At 42.2% G+C, this 17,198-nt stretch overlaps 1 protein-coding gene across 1 annotated transcript in view; it reads right to left on the bottom strand.

Moving 5' to 3' along the window:
- dennd1b (DENN/MADD domain containing 1B) overlaps nucleotides 1-17,198 on the bottom strand; it is a 133,222-nt gene that overhangs the window by 40,748 nt on the left and 75,276 nt on the right. Inside the window, exons 7-10 of the mRNA XM_038999730.1 lie at nucleotides 14,984-15,064; nucleotides 7,149-7,202; nucleotides 6,756-6,866; nucleotides 1,052-1,152 (exon numbers count right to left, since the gene is read on the bottom strand). Coding sequence (XP_038855658.1) covers nucleotides 1,052-1,152; nucleotides 6,756-6,866; nucleotides 7,149-7,202; nucleotides 14,984-15,064 — 347 coding nt within the window. The remainder of the gene's footprint in view (nucleotides 1-1,051; nucleotides 1,153-6,755; nucleotides 6,867-7,148; nucleotides 7,203-14,983; nucleotides 15,065-17,198) is intronic.

The following is a 17,198-nucleotide window of genomic DNA, read 5'->3' on the forward strand; positions in this document are numbered from 1 at the left end:
CATCTTAAACTTAAAATACAGTCGGTTGCAAATAACACTATTAACATATCATTTTCCAGCTAAGACTATTACCAACTGAAGACTATAATGAGACATACAGTATTTACTGTTAATCATTAATCAAGCCTCAGCGCTGACCAGTAACCCAATCAGCTAGCGGCAGAGAGGAACAGGGAGGACATGTCTGCACCGCCTCACACACTTCCCAGAAACCAACGCCGCCTGCACTCAACCAAGCAAAACTGATTACTCTAACTGGTGAACGTCACCGGGCCAAGGCTTGGCAGAGCTGGGAGTGTGTGTGTGTAGGTCCTATTCTGTTCTGTGGCCGCTGCCTCAATCAGGTTAGCTGGTTAATAAGATCTGTTCTTTCTCTCTACAACAGCTGGCCTGCTGTAGGTCTGTCACAATACTGTAACCTCTCTCCCTTTCATGTAAACACACAATGCTCAAGTCATGGTATAACACATGGTTAACTCTGTTTGAGAGGTTGTAATGTGATTTGGTAGATATTTGATTATCTGACGGAGGGAACACCCATTCGTTTTGTACAAGACATGATTGGTGTTAACAGTGTGCTGGGAATCACGTTTAGCTGGCAGTGAACACCAGGTTTTACACTATGCAAAAACATTACAGTAAATGTATATGAATATAATATCCTACGATAATATTAATGTATATAAATATGTTATTTCACTGCCTGTGCCATATCTGGGCACTGACTCTCAAGAATCCATAGGTTAAGTGCTGCATATATCCACAAATGGAGGTAAATTGAGGTCAGTCAACATCCAGTCAGACTTGTTAGATTAGTGTTGGATGAGTTGTAATGAAATCCACTGAGGGTGAAGACATGGAAAGCTTAGTGCTGACCGGCCCAGGGAATCAAATATGTAGGAAGACCATTCACACTGTTCATTATGGAGCAAAACCTCACTGGGAAATAGTGTGAGAGGAATAAGAAGAGCTCTCTTGTGTGTGTGTGTGTGTGTGTGTGTGTGTGTGTGTGTGTGTGTGTGTGTGTGTGTGTCCAGTAGCGGAGTCTTACCAGCAGTAGTCCAGTAGATGTGGAGGCAGTACAGGGATGTAAATGTGTTGCCAGTTCATGGGGAACAACATGGCAGCAGAGCCGTGGACACACGCAGTTAACTATGAGAGGGACAAACACAACATATTATAACAGAGCCAATCTGACTTTTCTCAAATCGGACTCGAGGCTAGAACTACTGCTGGTTTTCATTTTAAAGGTAGATTCAGCAAGATGGCAATTGGCTCCGTTGTGTATGATGATGTCATCTTGCTGAATGTACCTTTAAAGGAGCTTCAATCTTTAGTGAAACACCAAAATGTTCAACCGCCCCCCCCCCCAAAAACAGACTGTATGATCTGTTGTGTTACTGTTGCCAATGTATAGCTCAGCTTTCATCCCAACAATACAAGACTCAGACATGACACTGACAGCTTTGATAGTGGTGTCATATACACACACACACACACACACACACACACACACACACACACACACACACACACACACACACACACACACACACACACACACACACACACACACACACACACACAAACACACACACACGACTAGAAGGAGAGACTAAAAGATGGATATCAATCAGGTAAGAGTAGTGTCTGTGTGTGTGTGTGTGTGTGTGTGTGTGTGTGTGTGTGTGTGTGTGTGTGTGTGTGTGTGGTATGAAACCTTGTGATGGATACACAACAAGAAATAAAGGATGAAAAGAATGGCAACAAAGACCTGATACTCAAAACATTAACTAACCCCTGTTAGTTATCAATGTAGAAAAATAGACACAGAAGAGTCACTGTTTATTTTCAAAGGACAGTTGTATTTCCTCTTTTAGGATATAATGTAAAAAGACAAATAGATGAGCATAGACTGTGACCCTGGAGTTTTAGAGGCTCTTGACTACCTAGTAATTGTAATGACCTGCGCACGCATGTGCACACACTAGTATACACTTGTACACACACACACACACACACACACACACACACACACAAACAGAGGGGCAGCCTAGCTAGCTCATCCTGCAGATTAAAATAACATGATTAAATATAGAAAGAGAACAGTGGTCTGAGGGCTCTGTGGGGACTTCATTAGGGCAAATTGCCAAAGAATGAAACATGAGTTAGCCAAGAGAGACCGCCAACGCTAGCACTACGGGCTGGGCCAATACCGCTGGGACCTGGGAGCAGGCGCTATGCTAGGAAGTGTGAACCGCAGACACACACACAAACTACACACAATGTCACAAGTGACCGGCGAGCTAGCAAACGCGGCCAAGCTTGGCGACTGAACTGAACCGACACAAAGAGCACCAAGCCCCCCCCCCCCCCCCCCTTAAAGAAAGAGCCTGAACGTCTGTGTAGCTCTTAACATATGAGGTGTGTGTGTGTGTGTGTGTGTGTGTGTGTGTGTGTGTGTGTGTGTGTGTGTGGTGGGGAGGTTCAACCGTTTTCATTTTTTATTTAGAGAGAGGAGCAATAATTTACTTTCCTGCAATCTCTCAGAGTCCCACCATCATTAAGGCTTAATCAACTTTTAATTGGTGTCTTTCTCCACATATCTGCATATGCATACTCGCTTGCCGCCTCCTTCAAATAAAATACAACAATGCTACAGTCCTGTCAGATTTAATTCCCCAGCAAACATTTTTTTTCTAAGGAGGAAATAAATCAATTGTATGAATATTAATGTGAGAGTGTATCGGTTGGAGACAGGAGAGTATCAAAGCTGTCTTGCCTTTCTCTCCTCTCCTAGTAAATGGTGACAGTATAAACCTATTAAATAATGATGAAGAAAGGTCAATGGATCAGCGGTGCACACCTCCTTTGTATACACCGACACACACAAACAGGCACACACAGACAAGCAAACACGCACATACACACACATGCAAACACACACGCAAACTCCTTCCTCAGGGAGACAGAGAGAGAGGAGGCTCAGCCGTTGGTACCAGGAGGTAATGGGACAGAAAAAAATAGCTAACCAACTCCAATTATCTCAGCCACAGCCAGTCCTCAAGGTGAGGCTCACTTAGCCCTCGATTGGCCTGCTTTACTCTCAGGTTAAAAGAGAAGACAGCGTATCTCTCTTCTAAGGATGGGGGGGGGGGGGTTCCTACCGAAACTAAGATAAACATAAGAAATAAAATGTTTTGATGTGATTTGTTCCTCCCCCTACCAACCGGGGAGGAAGGAGATGAGGTTGTAGGAGTCCAAAGGCATAGTTCATACTTCCTTCTCACAGTTAACCCAAACCAACCCCATGTCTATCTATAGCCAACTAACACATAGGTGTTAGAGACGATTAAATCAAAAATAGACATTTGTAAGCGCTTTCTTTCTTTTTTTTCTTAGGGGCTCCACCAGAGAGCAGGTCGCGGGCGGCTAGGAGCCCTTATAAAATATTTGCCAAGCTAATAAATAATAGATGTGTGGAGCCAAATGGCTTACACGCTCCACAAAAGACCTGGTGCTTAATATTCCGTTCAGTGGAGAATCACAGATACAGCACAGATACAGTCCCCGAGAACAAATACTGGATTAGGGCTGCTTTAGGTGCTAGCCTTGGCCCTCTGGGACCTGGGGCCCTCCCAGTAATGAGCCTCTGCCTCGGTCTGTGTGTGAGTGTGAGTCTCAGATGGGTCAAAGATTATACAGCAACAGCCGGCTTCTGAAGGCACCAGATCCCATCCAGCCCTGACAGCTCTCCTAAGTCCTCACATAAACTGACCACATTAAACGCACAATACTATAAACTGAGAGAAACTGAACATATTAACACAATATTTCCCCTTAAGAGGAGACAATCTGTGAACACTGTGTACCAACTATCATTCTATTCCTAAATAACTCGCTCAGGAATTGAACAATATTTTTGCCCCCTACAATATCCACTGTTATTAATTCAATTGAATTGAAAAAAATCGATTTTCCTTGCAAGACCTGCTTCAAGACAGTTATGATTGTATAGTGCACTCGGTAAGGAACTAATAACGTACTAATAACTGATTTATGAAAGCAAGCCGCTCAGAAGAATGCAGTTCATCAGTGATGTGAACAGGGAGCGTGGGTGGCAACAGACAGGTAACTATCAAAGACAACGCTGTTAGCCATCAAAGAGCACGTCACAACACTTTCGTAGGAATCTGTTGTCTTATTCGGATGAGCTTGTTGCTCTGCCTTTAAAACATCTGCTTTGACAAGCAGTCAACCAGGCACACACTCTATGTGTGATGTTCACCAAGACAGGACCCTACAAACTAAAGAGTCTCTCTCCTGTCCGAGCTCAGAGTAACTGTGCTACAACTGCTCACCCACACCATTCTTTAACTGGTTTAGACTGGCCTGGGGGAGGAATAGGCAACATCAACAAACCTCAATTCTCAACTCTTCTTTTCTGCCTTTTCGCCAATCTTCTCTTTCCTCTTCTCCCCTCCCCCTCTCGCTAAGCTCATACACCTCACCACGCCCTCTACCCGATCCCTCCCTCTCCTCTCCTCCCCTTCTTCTCTCCTCCTCACCTCATCCAAAGGAAGACACCCAATTACCTCTGCTCTGCTCTCTCTGTGTGTTGACAAAGGCCTGGTATCAGTGCAGAGCCACACAGGTGTGCCACTAACAGGTAGATGGCACTGAGACACAGAGAAAGAGGGCATCGCAGTAACACCAGGCCACCCTCACACACAGTCACATCCACCCCTGCACACACACAAAAACAAATCTGCAACAAAATAAAAATGGGGGAACAAAAACACAGGATACAGATGATGCGCTGACCACCAGCCACCATAAGAAATGTGGCTATAGGGACAAGAGAGGAAAGAAAGACAAAAAGCAGACATAGAACAAGAGATGGAAAGAAAGGTGACAGAGTGAGAAAGCAGAAAGAGAGACCGAAAGAGAGCGACTAGGAGCTAGAGAGAAAGAAAGCAACGGGAGACGGAAAGAGAAAGCAGGGGAGGTTGATAGACTAGAAGAAGTGGAGAGTGAAAAGTGAGAAGTAAGTTTTAGGGCCAAGGCGCTGTGCGGTGGTGAGGCAGGCAGGCAGCTAGCACTCAGGGCCGTGGTGGATGGATGGTCCTAGTTAGCATAATACTGACAGCATGATGAGAAGGCTGCTGTCAGGGGCCTGCCGACTGCCTACCGAGGGGGCCAGGGCCCGGCGAGGCCAGGGGAGGGGAAGATGAAAGACACGGGCCTCCCAGCTGACTAGTTAGAGGAGGCCTGATGCAGCACAATTATACGGCGGCATGACAAGCCTGCATGCTCGGCTGACTGCCTCGGCCATCGCACCGCACCACCACACGCCTTTCAAAACAGTGGTACCACTCACCTCCGGTCACAAAACAGCAATAAGTCAACTGATGCATTGTTGTACCATCATGATTTATTCCTTTGCTGTTGGGCGCTTGCAGGCATGCCGCCATGTTCTGCTACACTGGCACAGCGGGATCACTAGGGACCCTAACACACAGGCAGGCCCTCTGCCTGGAGCCCACATAATGTATGCAGTGTCTAGTCTCTCTCCCATGCTCTCTCTCCCTCTTCTTCTCTCCATTTCTATCTTTCTCTTTCCATTTCTCTCTTTCGCCATCTCTCAGAGGGACAGTGGTAGCAGGGGTCAGATGGAGGCCTAATCTCTCTCTTCTTTCTGCAAACTACTCTTTAAAAGTAATGCCAGGGATGGACTACGAGAAACACACACACTCTACTAATAAAAAGGACAGCATTTATGTTTTGATTGATGGACGAAGGGAGGGATGGATGGAGAGATTAACAATAAAAGGCTTTTGGGTGGTCTAACGATGGGCGTCGACATAAGTTAAATAAACCTCAGGCAGTTTGTCTTGTCGCGACGCAAAATTGTAAATCATACAGAATATCACTTCCAGCCGTCTGCTAAGAAAACAGCCGTCACCCGTGGCTCTGATAATTTACACCCTGTAACCCCCGGAGTCAGTGGGCACGGCTGGGGCTCTTAGGGGCTGACATGCTGAGGGGTGGGGGGGAAGAGGTGAGTGGAGGAGAGAGGTGAAATTCTCTAGGGGTTGGGTAATTTTCTACACCTTCCCCGGACGCCTCCACTCCCTCCTCAGGGAGACCTTGGGTTCCTCTCCCCACCCCACTCCCCGGTTCCGCATTCCGGCCTGCAGGAAGATACCGGAGCAGAATAGTAGAGATAGGAGCGTGGATGACGTCACTCGTGCTCTCCCTGTCATAAACATTTGGTTCTGCTGTCAGCCACAATGATAAGCACAGAGAGAAAGACCTCTACAGGTACTACGGCAGAGATTTAAATGCCTAATAACTGATAATAAACTATGTAAGAGAGTTAGAGCGTCTAATAACTGATAATTTAGGGCTTGTCTGCCATTAAAACCTAGAAGCTTTAAGACAAACAGTCAAATATAATCCTGCCTTAGTGCTGGCTTTCCTACTTGTCAGAGACTGGAGATAGAGGAGCCGGATGACTGGAGGACCACTGAACTCTGTCCATGTGTGTGTGTCTGTGTGCATACATGCATTCAAGCTGTGAACGTTTAGATATTAAGTTTGATGTAGTGCTGTAATATTAATGAGGAATGCCATGTTTAATCAGAAACATAAACCCTGGTTAATATAATGTTCCTTTAAAGCATGAATCTGTACCATACCATGAATCTGTACCATGTAGTAGTAGTATAGTAGTATAATGAAGAGGTACTCACAGTGCTAAGCTTGCTTGAGGTAATGATGATGCGTCTTTCGTGCAGCATGCTGGCGTACAGATGCAGCATATTGTTGACGTCCACCGCCACAAAATACTCTGTCAGGTTCCTCTGGATTGGGAAAACAGAAGAGACAGGACAGTTAGTGACTTTATAACGACACACTTCTCTGAGCATTAGGGATGGCTCTTTCCTGCAAATCGAGGACGTAACCATTATTACAAATTCAGGTCATAGGTTTACGGTATTTCACAGAAAACTCAAATGGACAGCACTCACCAACTAAAAACATTTCAATGATCAATTTCATTCAAAATGCAATATATTTTGCGCTCTATTCGACAGGGTAAGATCTAGGTCTTGCACGCTGGTAAACCAGAAGGGTAGACTTACACTCTCGGGGATTGTGGGCAAGCCGTTGATATCTGGGGCTATGAAGTAGGAGTGCTGAGGAAACACAAAGTATACGGAGAGAAGACAGGGTCAGCAACGTAGCGCAGCACGCCACTCAGAGTGATCTAGAACTCCTCTTTCTGTGGGAATTGTCGAGCTTCCGTCTGTACTGACATAGCTAGGAGGGCAGCACTGACACACACACAAACACACGCACGCACACACACGGCAGCCCGGATCCCTATACCCTATAGATTTAAGATTGAGCTCTCTGGTGGGAAACAAGGTCTTTATTTCAGCATTAAAGAAAGCACAAACACACACGGGTTGTTGAGAGGATCAGAGAGCTGCCTGTCTCACTTTGGGGGAGCAGAGCAGGTTGACTATTTGGATCAAAGAGGCCTGGACGGCACAGTAACCACTCTTTACACTTTCAACTTCTCTCTCCCTGTCATGCTCTTCTTTTGATACTTTTTGACCCACACCATATGATGACAGACACATATACAAGTGCATGTGCACACTCATAAAATGAATTAACCCCAGCATTTTGCCTCCTTAGAAGAGCGCAGAGACAGAGAACCCATCGCCAAGCACTGGTCCAAAACTACAACACCCATAATCCCCCTCACCTGGGAAAAGTGATTTAAGCAATAGGCAAAACTACAGTCAGCCACAAACAACCTCTGATGACAATTCACCTAAATGAATGATGTAACCTAATTTGTAATTGCTGATGGCGATAATTGTGCTTTATATGAGTCTGAGTCACTGTCACATTATTTGCTGCCTTGTCAATGTTCCAATGAATAATGTAAAATAATATGGATGCTGTCACCTCCAGGAATGGTGTCAGTGAGTAGCGTGATGTCTGAATGGTGCGTTATTGTCGCCTTATAAACCCACGGCACAGCACGATCATTGTATTCTCCTCAATTCAGTTCCATCAGTCCCAGGCCCTCACTGTGTGTTTGCTTATCTGTTGTTGTTTTTTTTCAATCGATGTTTATATAAAAACATGAAATGTGGGTTAACGGGAAAGGCATCAAGGAGACTTTCTGAGCACAATTGCCTTTGCTTTAAACATGCACCATAAAAAAATACTTTAAATATGCAGAAAGAGAATACAGTAGCATGGAACAACATTAATCATTCACTAAGTTTGATTGTTTTCCAGAGGAGAAGAAACAGACACCAAGGCCCAGGATAGTTTGCTTTTGTGAGATTTAAAAAGATAGCCAGGCTTATTTGGCCAAATTGGAAAGCCTCAGCTCCCATGCGGTTATTGCAGCAGCAGCGGTTTAAAATTCCCCATCTCTTTCTCTCTCTCCCCTCCCTCCTTTTTCTCCCCGTTCTCTTGTTCACTCATTCTTCTCCTCCACTCACCGGCTGCTGGCTTGGTGCATCTCTCAGTACTTGCCCAGTGGCTATATGCAACAGCGCGGTCTTCACAGTGAAAGTGATAGAGAGCAAAACAGAGTTCACACTTGAAAGGGGACAATGATCCATCTTTTTTTTCCAAGGCTGTCATGATAAAAACAAAAATAACTTTTTGTGGAAGATTCTGCTTCATCAATTAAAAATCAAACTTGTATTTTCTACAGAAAGCAGTTGAACCCTAACCTCTCCTCTCGGTGTGTTCTCAATGAACCTTGGTAATGAAAAATAAAAGCATATTAAAAGCGTGCCAGACTAAAAATGACAGAATAAATTGTATTTCCCCCCTCATAAGTCAGCACAATTCCACTTGTTAACCTTTCTAAGCAATGTATTGATTACTTAATAAAGGCAACTGGAATTAATTGAACTGTGTAATTGTATAACCCCTAGAGACATTAGATATTACATTGAGAGAGGCTAGCTGATTTAATTAGTCTAAATAAAGAATAGCGGATCCTTATGGACAAAGACTAAAACCCAATACAGTAAAGTATGCATAATAACATAAATACAGAATTATATTTTAAACAATAGTTGCTTTTTTGGTAATTGAAAAACTATATTTTTGTTTTGTATACTACCCTCAAAGTACATTTCGGTTTCAAAACTATAAGTCCTACAAACACATGCTTAGTACTGGTAGAAAGGTAAGAAATGTGTGATTATGATAAAGGTGCCAAAAAACCTGAAATGTATGTTGTTGTTTTTTACATTGTCCCTATGTTGGGGAGTAAGATATTTGAAAGTCTAGCTTTGAAATAAAATATAGTACCAGTCAAAAGTTTGGACACACCTACTCATTCAATTATATATATTTTTTACTAATTTCTACATTGTAGAATAATAGTGAAGACATCAAAACTATGAACTATAAAAAATATATATATATTTGAGATTCTTCAAAGTATCCACCCTTTACCTTGACAGCTGAGCACTTGTTGGCTGCTATTCATTCACTCTGCAGTCCTCAACTGAATTGAGATGATTTGGGATGAGTTGGACCGCAGAGTGAAGGAAAAGCAGCCAACAAGTGCTCAGCATGTGGGAACTCCTTCAAGACTATTGGATAAGCATTTCTCATGAAACTGGTTGAGAGAATGCCAAGAGTGTGCAAAGCTGTCTTCAAGGCAAAGGGTGGCTACTTTGTAGAACATCAAATATAAAATATATTTTGATTAGTTTAACACTTCTTTGGTTACTACATGATTCCATATGTGTTACTTTATAGTTTTGATGTAGAAAATGTAGAAAATAGTAAAAATAAATAAATAAACTTTTAATGAGTGTCCAAACTTTTGACTAGTACTGTTTGTCACCAATTACTGTTCCAAAATTTATATATTTTTTAAATTTATAAAAAAAATAGATACTTTAACTTAATGGTGGCGCTCTAAACATGCGCAAACAGCCATTTAAAAAGTGCAGGGCTTGTGCAACGTGCCATGCTTTCATTTTTTTACGATTAGAGGAATGATCTATACTGATCAAAAATTGAAAAGCAACATGTAAAGTGTTGGTCCAATGTTTAAAGAGCTGAAATAAAAAAAATCCCAGATATATATTTTTTTATGTTAATTTCTCTACCATAAGCTGCCTCCAACAAATTTGACAGTACGTCCAACCGGCCTCACGCCTGCAGACCACGCCAGCCTAGGACCTCCACATCCGTCGTCTTCACCTGTGGGATCGTCTGACAGTGGGTGGGTGGATGCTGAGGAGTATTTCTGTCTGTAATAAAGTCCTTTTGTGGGGGAAAACTCATTCTGATTGGCTGGGCCTGGCAACCCAGAGGGTGGGCATGGCTGCCAAGTGGGTGGGCCTATGCCCTCCCAGGCCCACCCATGGCTGCACCCCGCCAAATAATGTGAAAGCCATAGCTAAGGTCTAATAAAATTCGCAATTGACTAATTTCCTTATATGAACAGTAACTCAGTAAAATCGTTTACATTTTTGCATGTTGCGCTTATATTTTTGTTCAGTACACATTAGAGGAGAAAGCGAAGTCTCTACCTAGCCAATGATGTACATATATCCCCTGTCTGATTCCGAGATCATCCACTAGACAGCAGTAGGATATCACATGACTTCTATTGGCCACTTGAAACCAGTTGCGACTGGTTTGGGTAGTGAGTCACTGTGCCAAAATGGCTGAACGGATTTTCAAGCCTGACATCTTAAAAAGACCTTAGCAACCAGGGAAATAAATAAATAAGACACGGACAGGTGAAGAAACTTCAAACCTCTTTTCCCATTCACTTTTCCTATTGTAAATGATGAGGTAGATCAATGGTGCATGTGGAGGATGCATACAAGGTAATGTGGAAGGAGAAGGAAATGCATTGCTTTATAATGACCATCAGGGTATACCCTTTCCATGAATACTAAATGTTTGCACTTTTAGTGGATTGACCTACATTGCATACTCTATGAATATGACCATATTGTGCATGATTTATGGCCAGCAGTAAAATTTGAGTTTGATTTCCAAAAAGACAAGGACTGTAGCTTTCAAATGATATGTCACGTTCAATTTTCTGACGAAAAATGTTGTGGTGGGAGTGCCCCCAAACTCGCTGGGAAATTTGCTGGACCCGGTACCAACCACTCAGAGTTTAACTTTATGGCTGCAGGGGCAGTATTGAGTAGCTTGGATAAAAGGTGCCCAGAGTAAACGGCCTGCTCCTCAGTCCCAGTTACTAATATATGCATATTATTATTAGTATTGGATAGAAAACACTCTGAAGTTTCTAAAACTGTTTGAATGATGTCTGTGAGTATAACAGAACTCATATGGCAGGCAAAAACCTGAGAAAAAAAATCCAAACAGGAAGTGAGAATTCTGAGAGTGGTCGATGTTAAAGTCATCGCCTATTCAATTCCCTGTAATATATGGATCTGTTTGCACTTCCTATGCCTTCCACTAGATGTCAACAGTCAGTAGAACGTGGAATGAAGCTTATGCTGTGTTGTGGGACCGGATGGGAGGTGTTTGAGTCAGTGGTCTGGCAGAGTGCCAGTTCTTGGTCACGCACATTCCTCATGATATCGCCATGCATTCCATTACTTATAGAGACTGAAAAGAATGCTCCGGTAGGAACATTATTGGATATAGATGACAACAACATCCTGAAGATTGACTCTTTACTAAGTTTGACCAGTTTATTCGACTTGTAATATAACTTTTTGAAGTTTACGTTCGACGTTTGCCTGGATCTGCGTGAGCGTTTGGACACGTGTACTACACATGCTAGCAAAATTAGCTAATTGGACATAAGTAATTGACATTATCGAACAAAACAACGATTTATTGTGGAACTAGGATTCCTGGCACTGCATTCTGATGAAGATAATCAAATCTAAGGGAATATTTATGATGTAATTTTGTATTTCTGTTGACTCCAACATGGCGGCTAATTTGGCTAATGTTCTGAGCGCCGTCCAAGATTATTGCATAGTTTGTTTTTTCCGTAAAGTTTTTTTTAAATCTGACACAGCGGTTGCATTAAGGAGAGGTATATCTATAATTCCATGTGTATAACTTGTATTATCATCTACATTTATGATGAGTATTTCTGTTGAAACAATGTGGCTATGCAAAATCACTTGATGTTTTTGGAACTAGTGAATGTAACGCGCCAATGTAAACTCAGATTATTTTATATAAATATGAACTTCTACACCTATCAAACAAAGAATGCATGTATTGTGTAACATGAAGTCTTATGAGTGTCATCTGATGAAGATAATCAAAGGTTAGTGATTAATTTTATCTCTATTTCTGCTTTTTGTGAAAGCTATCTTTCGCTGGAAAAATGGCTGTGCTTATTGTGGTTAAGTGGTGACCTAACATAATCATTTGTAGTGCTTTCGCTGAAAAGCATATTTGAAATCGGACACTTTGGTGGGATTAACAACAAGATTACCTTTAAAATGATATAAGACACATGAATGTCTGAGGAATTTTAATTATGAGATTTCTGTTGTTTGAATTTGGCGCCCTGCACTTTCACTGGCTGTTATCATATCATTCCGGTAACAGGATTGCAGCCATAAAAAGTTAACAGCTTAATGCCACTTGTATTTCTAAACAAAGTGTAGCCCAGTCTCCTCACCTACAGTTGAAGTCGGAAGTTTACATACACTTAGGTTGGAATCATTAAAACTCATTTTTCAACCACTCCACAAATTTCTTGTTAACAAACTATAGTTTTGGCAAGTTGGTTAGGACATCTACTTTGTGCATGACACAAGTAATTTTTCCAACATTTGTTTACAGACAGATTATTTCACTTATAATTCACTGTATCACAATTCCAGTGGGTCAGAAGTTTACTGTGCCTTTAAACAGCTTGGAAAATTTAGAAGCTTCTAATAGGCTAATTGACATCGAGCCAATTGGAGTTTTTACATTTTAAAATGTTTATTTCATCTTTATTTAACCAGGTAGGCTAGTTGAGAACAAGTTCTCATTTGCAACTACGACCTGGCCAAGATAAAGCAAAGCAGTTCGACACATACAACAACACAGAGTTACACATGGAATAAACAAACATACAATCAATAATACAGTAGAAAAATCTATATACAGCATGTGCAAATGAGGTAGGATAAGAGAGGTAAGGCAATAAATAGGCCATGGTGGCAAAGTAATTACAATATCGCAATTAAACACTGGAATGGTAGGATGTGCAGAAGATGAATGTGCAAGTAGAGATACTGGGGAGCAAAGGAGCAAGATAAATAAATAAATACAGTATGGGGATGAGGTAGATTGGATGGGCTATTTACAGATGAGCCATGTACAGGTGCAGTGATCTGTGAGCTGCTCTGACAGCTGGTGCTTAAAGCTAGTGAGGGAGGTAAGAGTCTCCAGCTTCAGAGATTTTTGCAGTTCGTACCTGTGGATGGATTTCAAGGCCTACCTTCAAACTCAGTGCCTCTTTGCTTGACATAATGGGAAAATCAAAAGAAATCAGCCGACCCCAGAAAAAGAATTGTAGACCTCCACAAGTCTGGTTCATCCTTGGGAGCAATTTCCAAATGCCTGAAGGTACCACGTTCATCTGTACAAACAATAGTACGCAAGTATAAACACCATGGGACCACGCAGCCGTCATACCGCTCAGGAAGGAGACGCATTCGGTCTCCTAGAAATGAACGTACTTTGGTGCTAAAAGTGCAAATCAAACCCAGAACAACAGCAAAGGACCCTGTGAAGATGCTGGAGGAAACAGGTACAAAAGTATCTATATCCACAGTAAAACGATTCCTATATCGACATAACCTGAAAGGCCGCTCAGCAAGGAAGAAGTCACTGCTCCAAAACCGCCTTAAAAAAAAGCCAGACTACAGTCTGCAACTGCACATGGGGACAAAGATTGTACTTTATGGAGAAATGTCCTCTGGTCTGATGAAACAAAAATAGAACTGTTTGGCCATAATGACCATCGTTATGTTTGGAGGAAAAAGGGGGATGGTGCAAGCCGAAGAACACCATCCCAACCGTGAAGCACAGGGGTGGCAGCATCATGTTGTGGGGGTGCTTTGCTGCAGGAGGGACTGGTGCACTTCACAAAATAGATAGCATCATGATCAGGAAAATTATGTAAATATATTGAAGTAACATCTCAAGACATCAGTCAGGAAGTTAAAGCTTGGTTGCAAATGAGTCTTCCAAATGGACAGTGACCCCAAGCATACTTCCAAGTTGTGGCAAAATAGCTTAAGGACAACAAAGTCAAGGTACTGGAGTGGCCATCACAAAGCCCTGACCTCAATCCCACAGAACATTTGTGTGCAGAACTGAAAAAGCGTGCGCGAGCAAGGAGGCCTACAAACCTGACTCAGTTACACCAGCTCTGTCAGGAGGAATGGGCAAAAATTCACCCAACTTATTGTGGGAAGCTTGTGGAAGGCTACCCGAAACGTTTGACCCAAGTTAAACAATTTAAAGGCAATGTTGCCAAATACGAATTAAGTGTATGTAAACTTATGACTCACTGGGAATGTGATGAAAGAAATAAAAGCTGAAATAAATCATTCTCTCTACCATTATTCTGACATTTCACATTCTTAAAATAAAGTGGTGATCCTAACTGACCTAAGACAGGGAATTTGTATTAGGATTAAATGTCAGGAATTGTGAAAAACTAAGTTTAAATATATTTGGCTTAGGTGGAAGTAAACTTCCGACTTCAACTGTATCTCACTCCTATTCCTCCACTCTTCCTTATCCAAGCGCTCCTCTAACTCACTCTCATCTCGCCACTCTCTTTTCACGAACCCATCTGTCTCAACTATATCTCCCCTCCTCTCCCATCACTATTCTCTCCTCCCTTCGTTTTCCCCCTCCCTCTTTCTTCAGTGTACAGCACAAGTGGTCCCACTGTACTTACCACACTCAGGTTGACTGGGGTGAAGGGCTTTGGCACCGGCAGACTGTACAGTGAGTTCAGCATGTCATTCAGCTCATTCTCCTTAGAACACACCATAAATTAAACTCAATAAGAATAATACAAATTATACAAATGTAAAACCATGTGTCATACATACATACACACACATACTTATATATACACACACACACACACACACACACACACACACACACACACACACACACACACACACACACACACACACACACACACACACAGTACCAGTCAAAAGTTTACACACCTACTCATTCAAGTCTTTTTCTTTCATTTTACTATTTTCTACATTGTAGAATAATAGTGAGATCAAAACTATGAAATACCACATATGGAATCATGTAGTTACCAAAAAAGTCAATATATTATATTTTATATTTAAATATTTTATATTTGAGATTCTTCAAAGTAGCCACCCTTTGCCTTGACAGCTTTGCACAGTATTGTCATTCTCTCAACCAGCTTCATGAGGTAGTCACCTGGAATATATTGTTAAAAGTTAATTTGTGGAATTTCTTTCCATCTTAATGCATTTGAGCCAATCAGTTGTGTTGTGACAAGGTAGGGGTGGTATACAGAAGATATCCCTATTTGGTAAAAAACCAAGTCCATATTATGGTAAGAACAGCTTAAATAAGAAAAGAGAAACGGCAGTCCATCATTACATGAAGGTCATTCCACACTGAAAATGTCAAGAACTATGAAAGTTTCTTAAGGTGCAGTTGCAAAAACCATGCTTTTGACCAAGAAGAAGAGTGATGGAGTGCTGCATCAGATGACCCGGCCTCCACAATCACCCGACCTCAAACCAATTGATGGTTTGGGATGAGTTGGACCGCAGAGTGAAGGAAAAACAGCCAACAAGTGCTCAGCATGTGGGAACTCCTTCAAGACTGTTGGAAAAGCATTCATCATGAAGCTGATTGAGAGAATGCCAAGAGTGTGCAGAACTGTCATCAAGGCAATGGGTGGCTACCTTGAAGAATCTAAAATATATTTTGTAATACTTTCTTGCTTACTACATGATTCCCATATGTGTTATTTCCTAGTTGTGATGTCTTCACTATTATTCTACAATGTAGAAAATAATACAAATAATGAAAAACACTGGAATGAGTAGGTGTGTCCAAACTTTTGACTGGTACTGTATATAACTTAACAACAAAACCAAAACACACAAAAATGTAATCTGATATTGTATGTCAACTCATGAGCGATTTGAAAAGGCGCTGACGGTGTGGCTGGCAAGTAGCTGGGAGCAGGGCGCTGGGACCTGGAAGCGGAGTGTGTGTTCCTCCGAGAGGCTAGAAACATCCGTCTGACACACAGCGTTTAACGAGCGGCGAGGATGCGGAGGTTAAGAAAAAGAGGCAGAGCGATGTGTCCGGCCACAGCAGAGGACTGTTACCCAGCGCTGATTTAGGACCTACTGTACAGGGGCTGGGGTTCTGATGTGTAGTTACCCAGAAGTCTGTGCTCCATAGAGAGATCAGGCTGGCCACCAAACAGGCACCGTCATCACACATCTTTTACTGGATGAACTCTGAATAATTTGTCTAGTTACTGTTATAATGATAAAGAGCACGGTATAATTGGAATAGAGGTTGCTAAGACATAATTACGTAGTCACTAAGACCGGTTACTAAGACAAAGAAAAAAGGTTCTTATTTATGAAAAATATTTTGGCTTCAGAGAATTTCTGTCTCTTCTGAATGCCAGTTTTCGATGGTGGAGCTTTAACATTAGTGTGTATGCCTGCGCGTGACTATGTGTGTGAAACGGTGTGTGTGTGTGTAAGAGAGTGAGTGAGAGAGAGAGAGTGTGTGTGATAGACAGTGAGAGAGTGTGAGATTGAACAGCCTCCTGTCAAGAGAGGCTGAATGCTCACACGCATGGTCAGTAACCGGGCTGAGCCTGAGGAAACACTTAATTTACCCCTGGCCCTAAACCCTCATCGCTACGGTCTCCCCTCGTCTGTCAACATCCCTCCATCGCCTTGCAACAGCAGGGTAAATATAAACCAAATCATGCACACCAACACTGCAGTCACCCAACATTTACACACACACATACCTCATCTATCTCTTACCGAATCCCTCCCCTCTTTCACTCTATCTCTCTCTGCTTCAGAGCAGAGATAAAGATGAACATAGACATTTTCACACAAGCAAAGGACTTA

The sequence above is a fragment of the Salvelinus namaycush genome, chromosome 8, assembly GCF_016432855.1.
Source record: "Salvelinus namaycush isolate Seneca chromosome 8, SaNama_1.0, whole genome shotgun sequence".
In the NCBI taxonomy this organism is placed as follows: domain Eukaryota; kingdom Metazoa; phylum Chordata; class Actinopteri; order Salmoniformes; family Salmonidae; genus Salvelinus; species Salvelinus namaycush.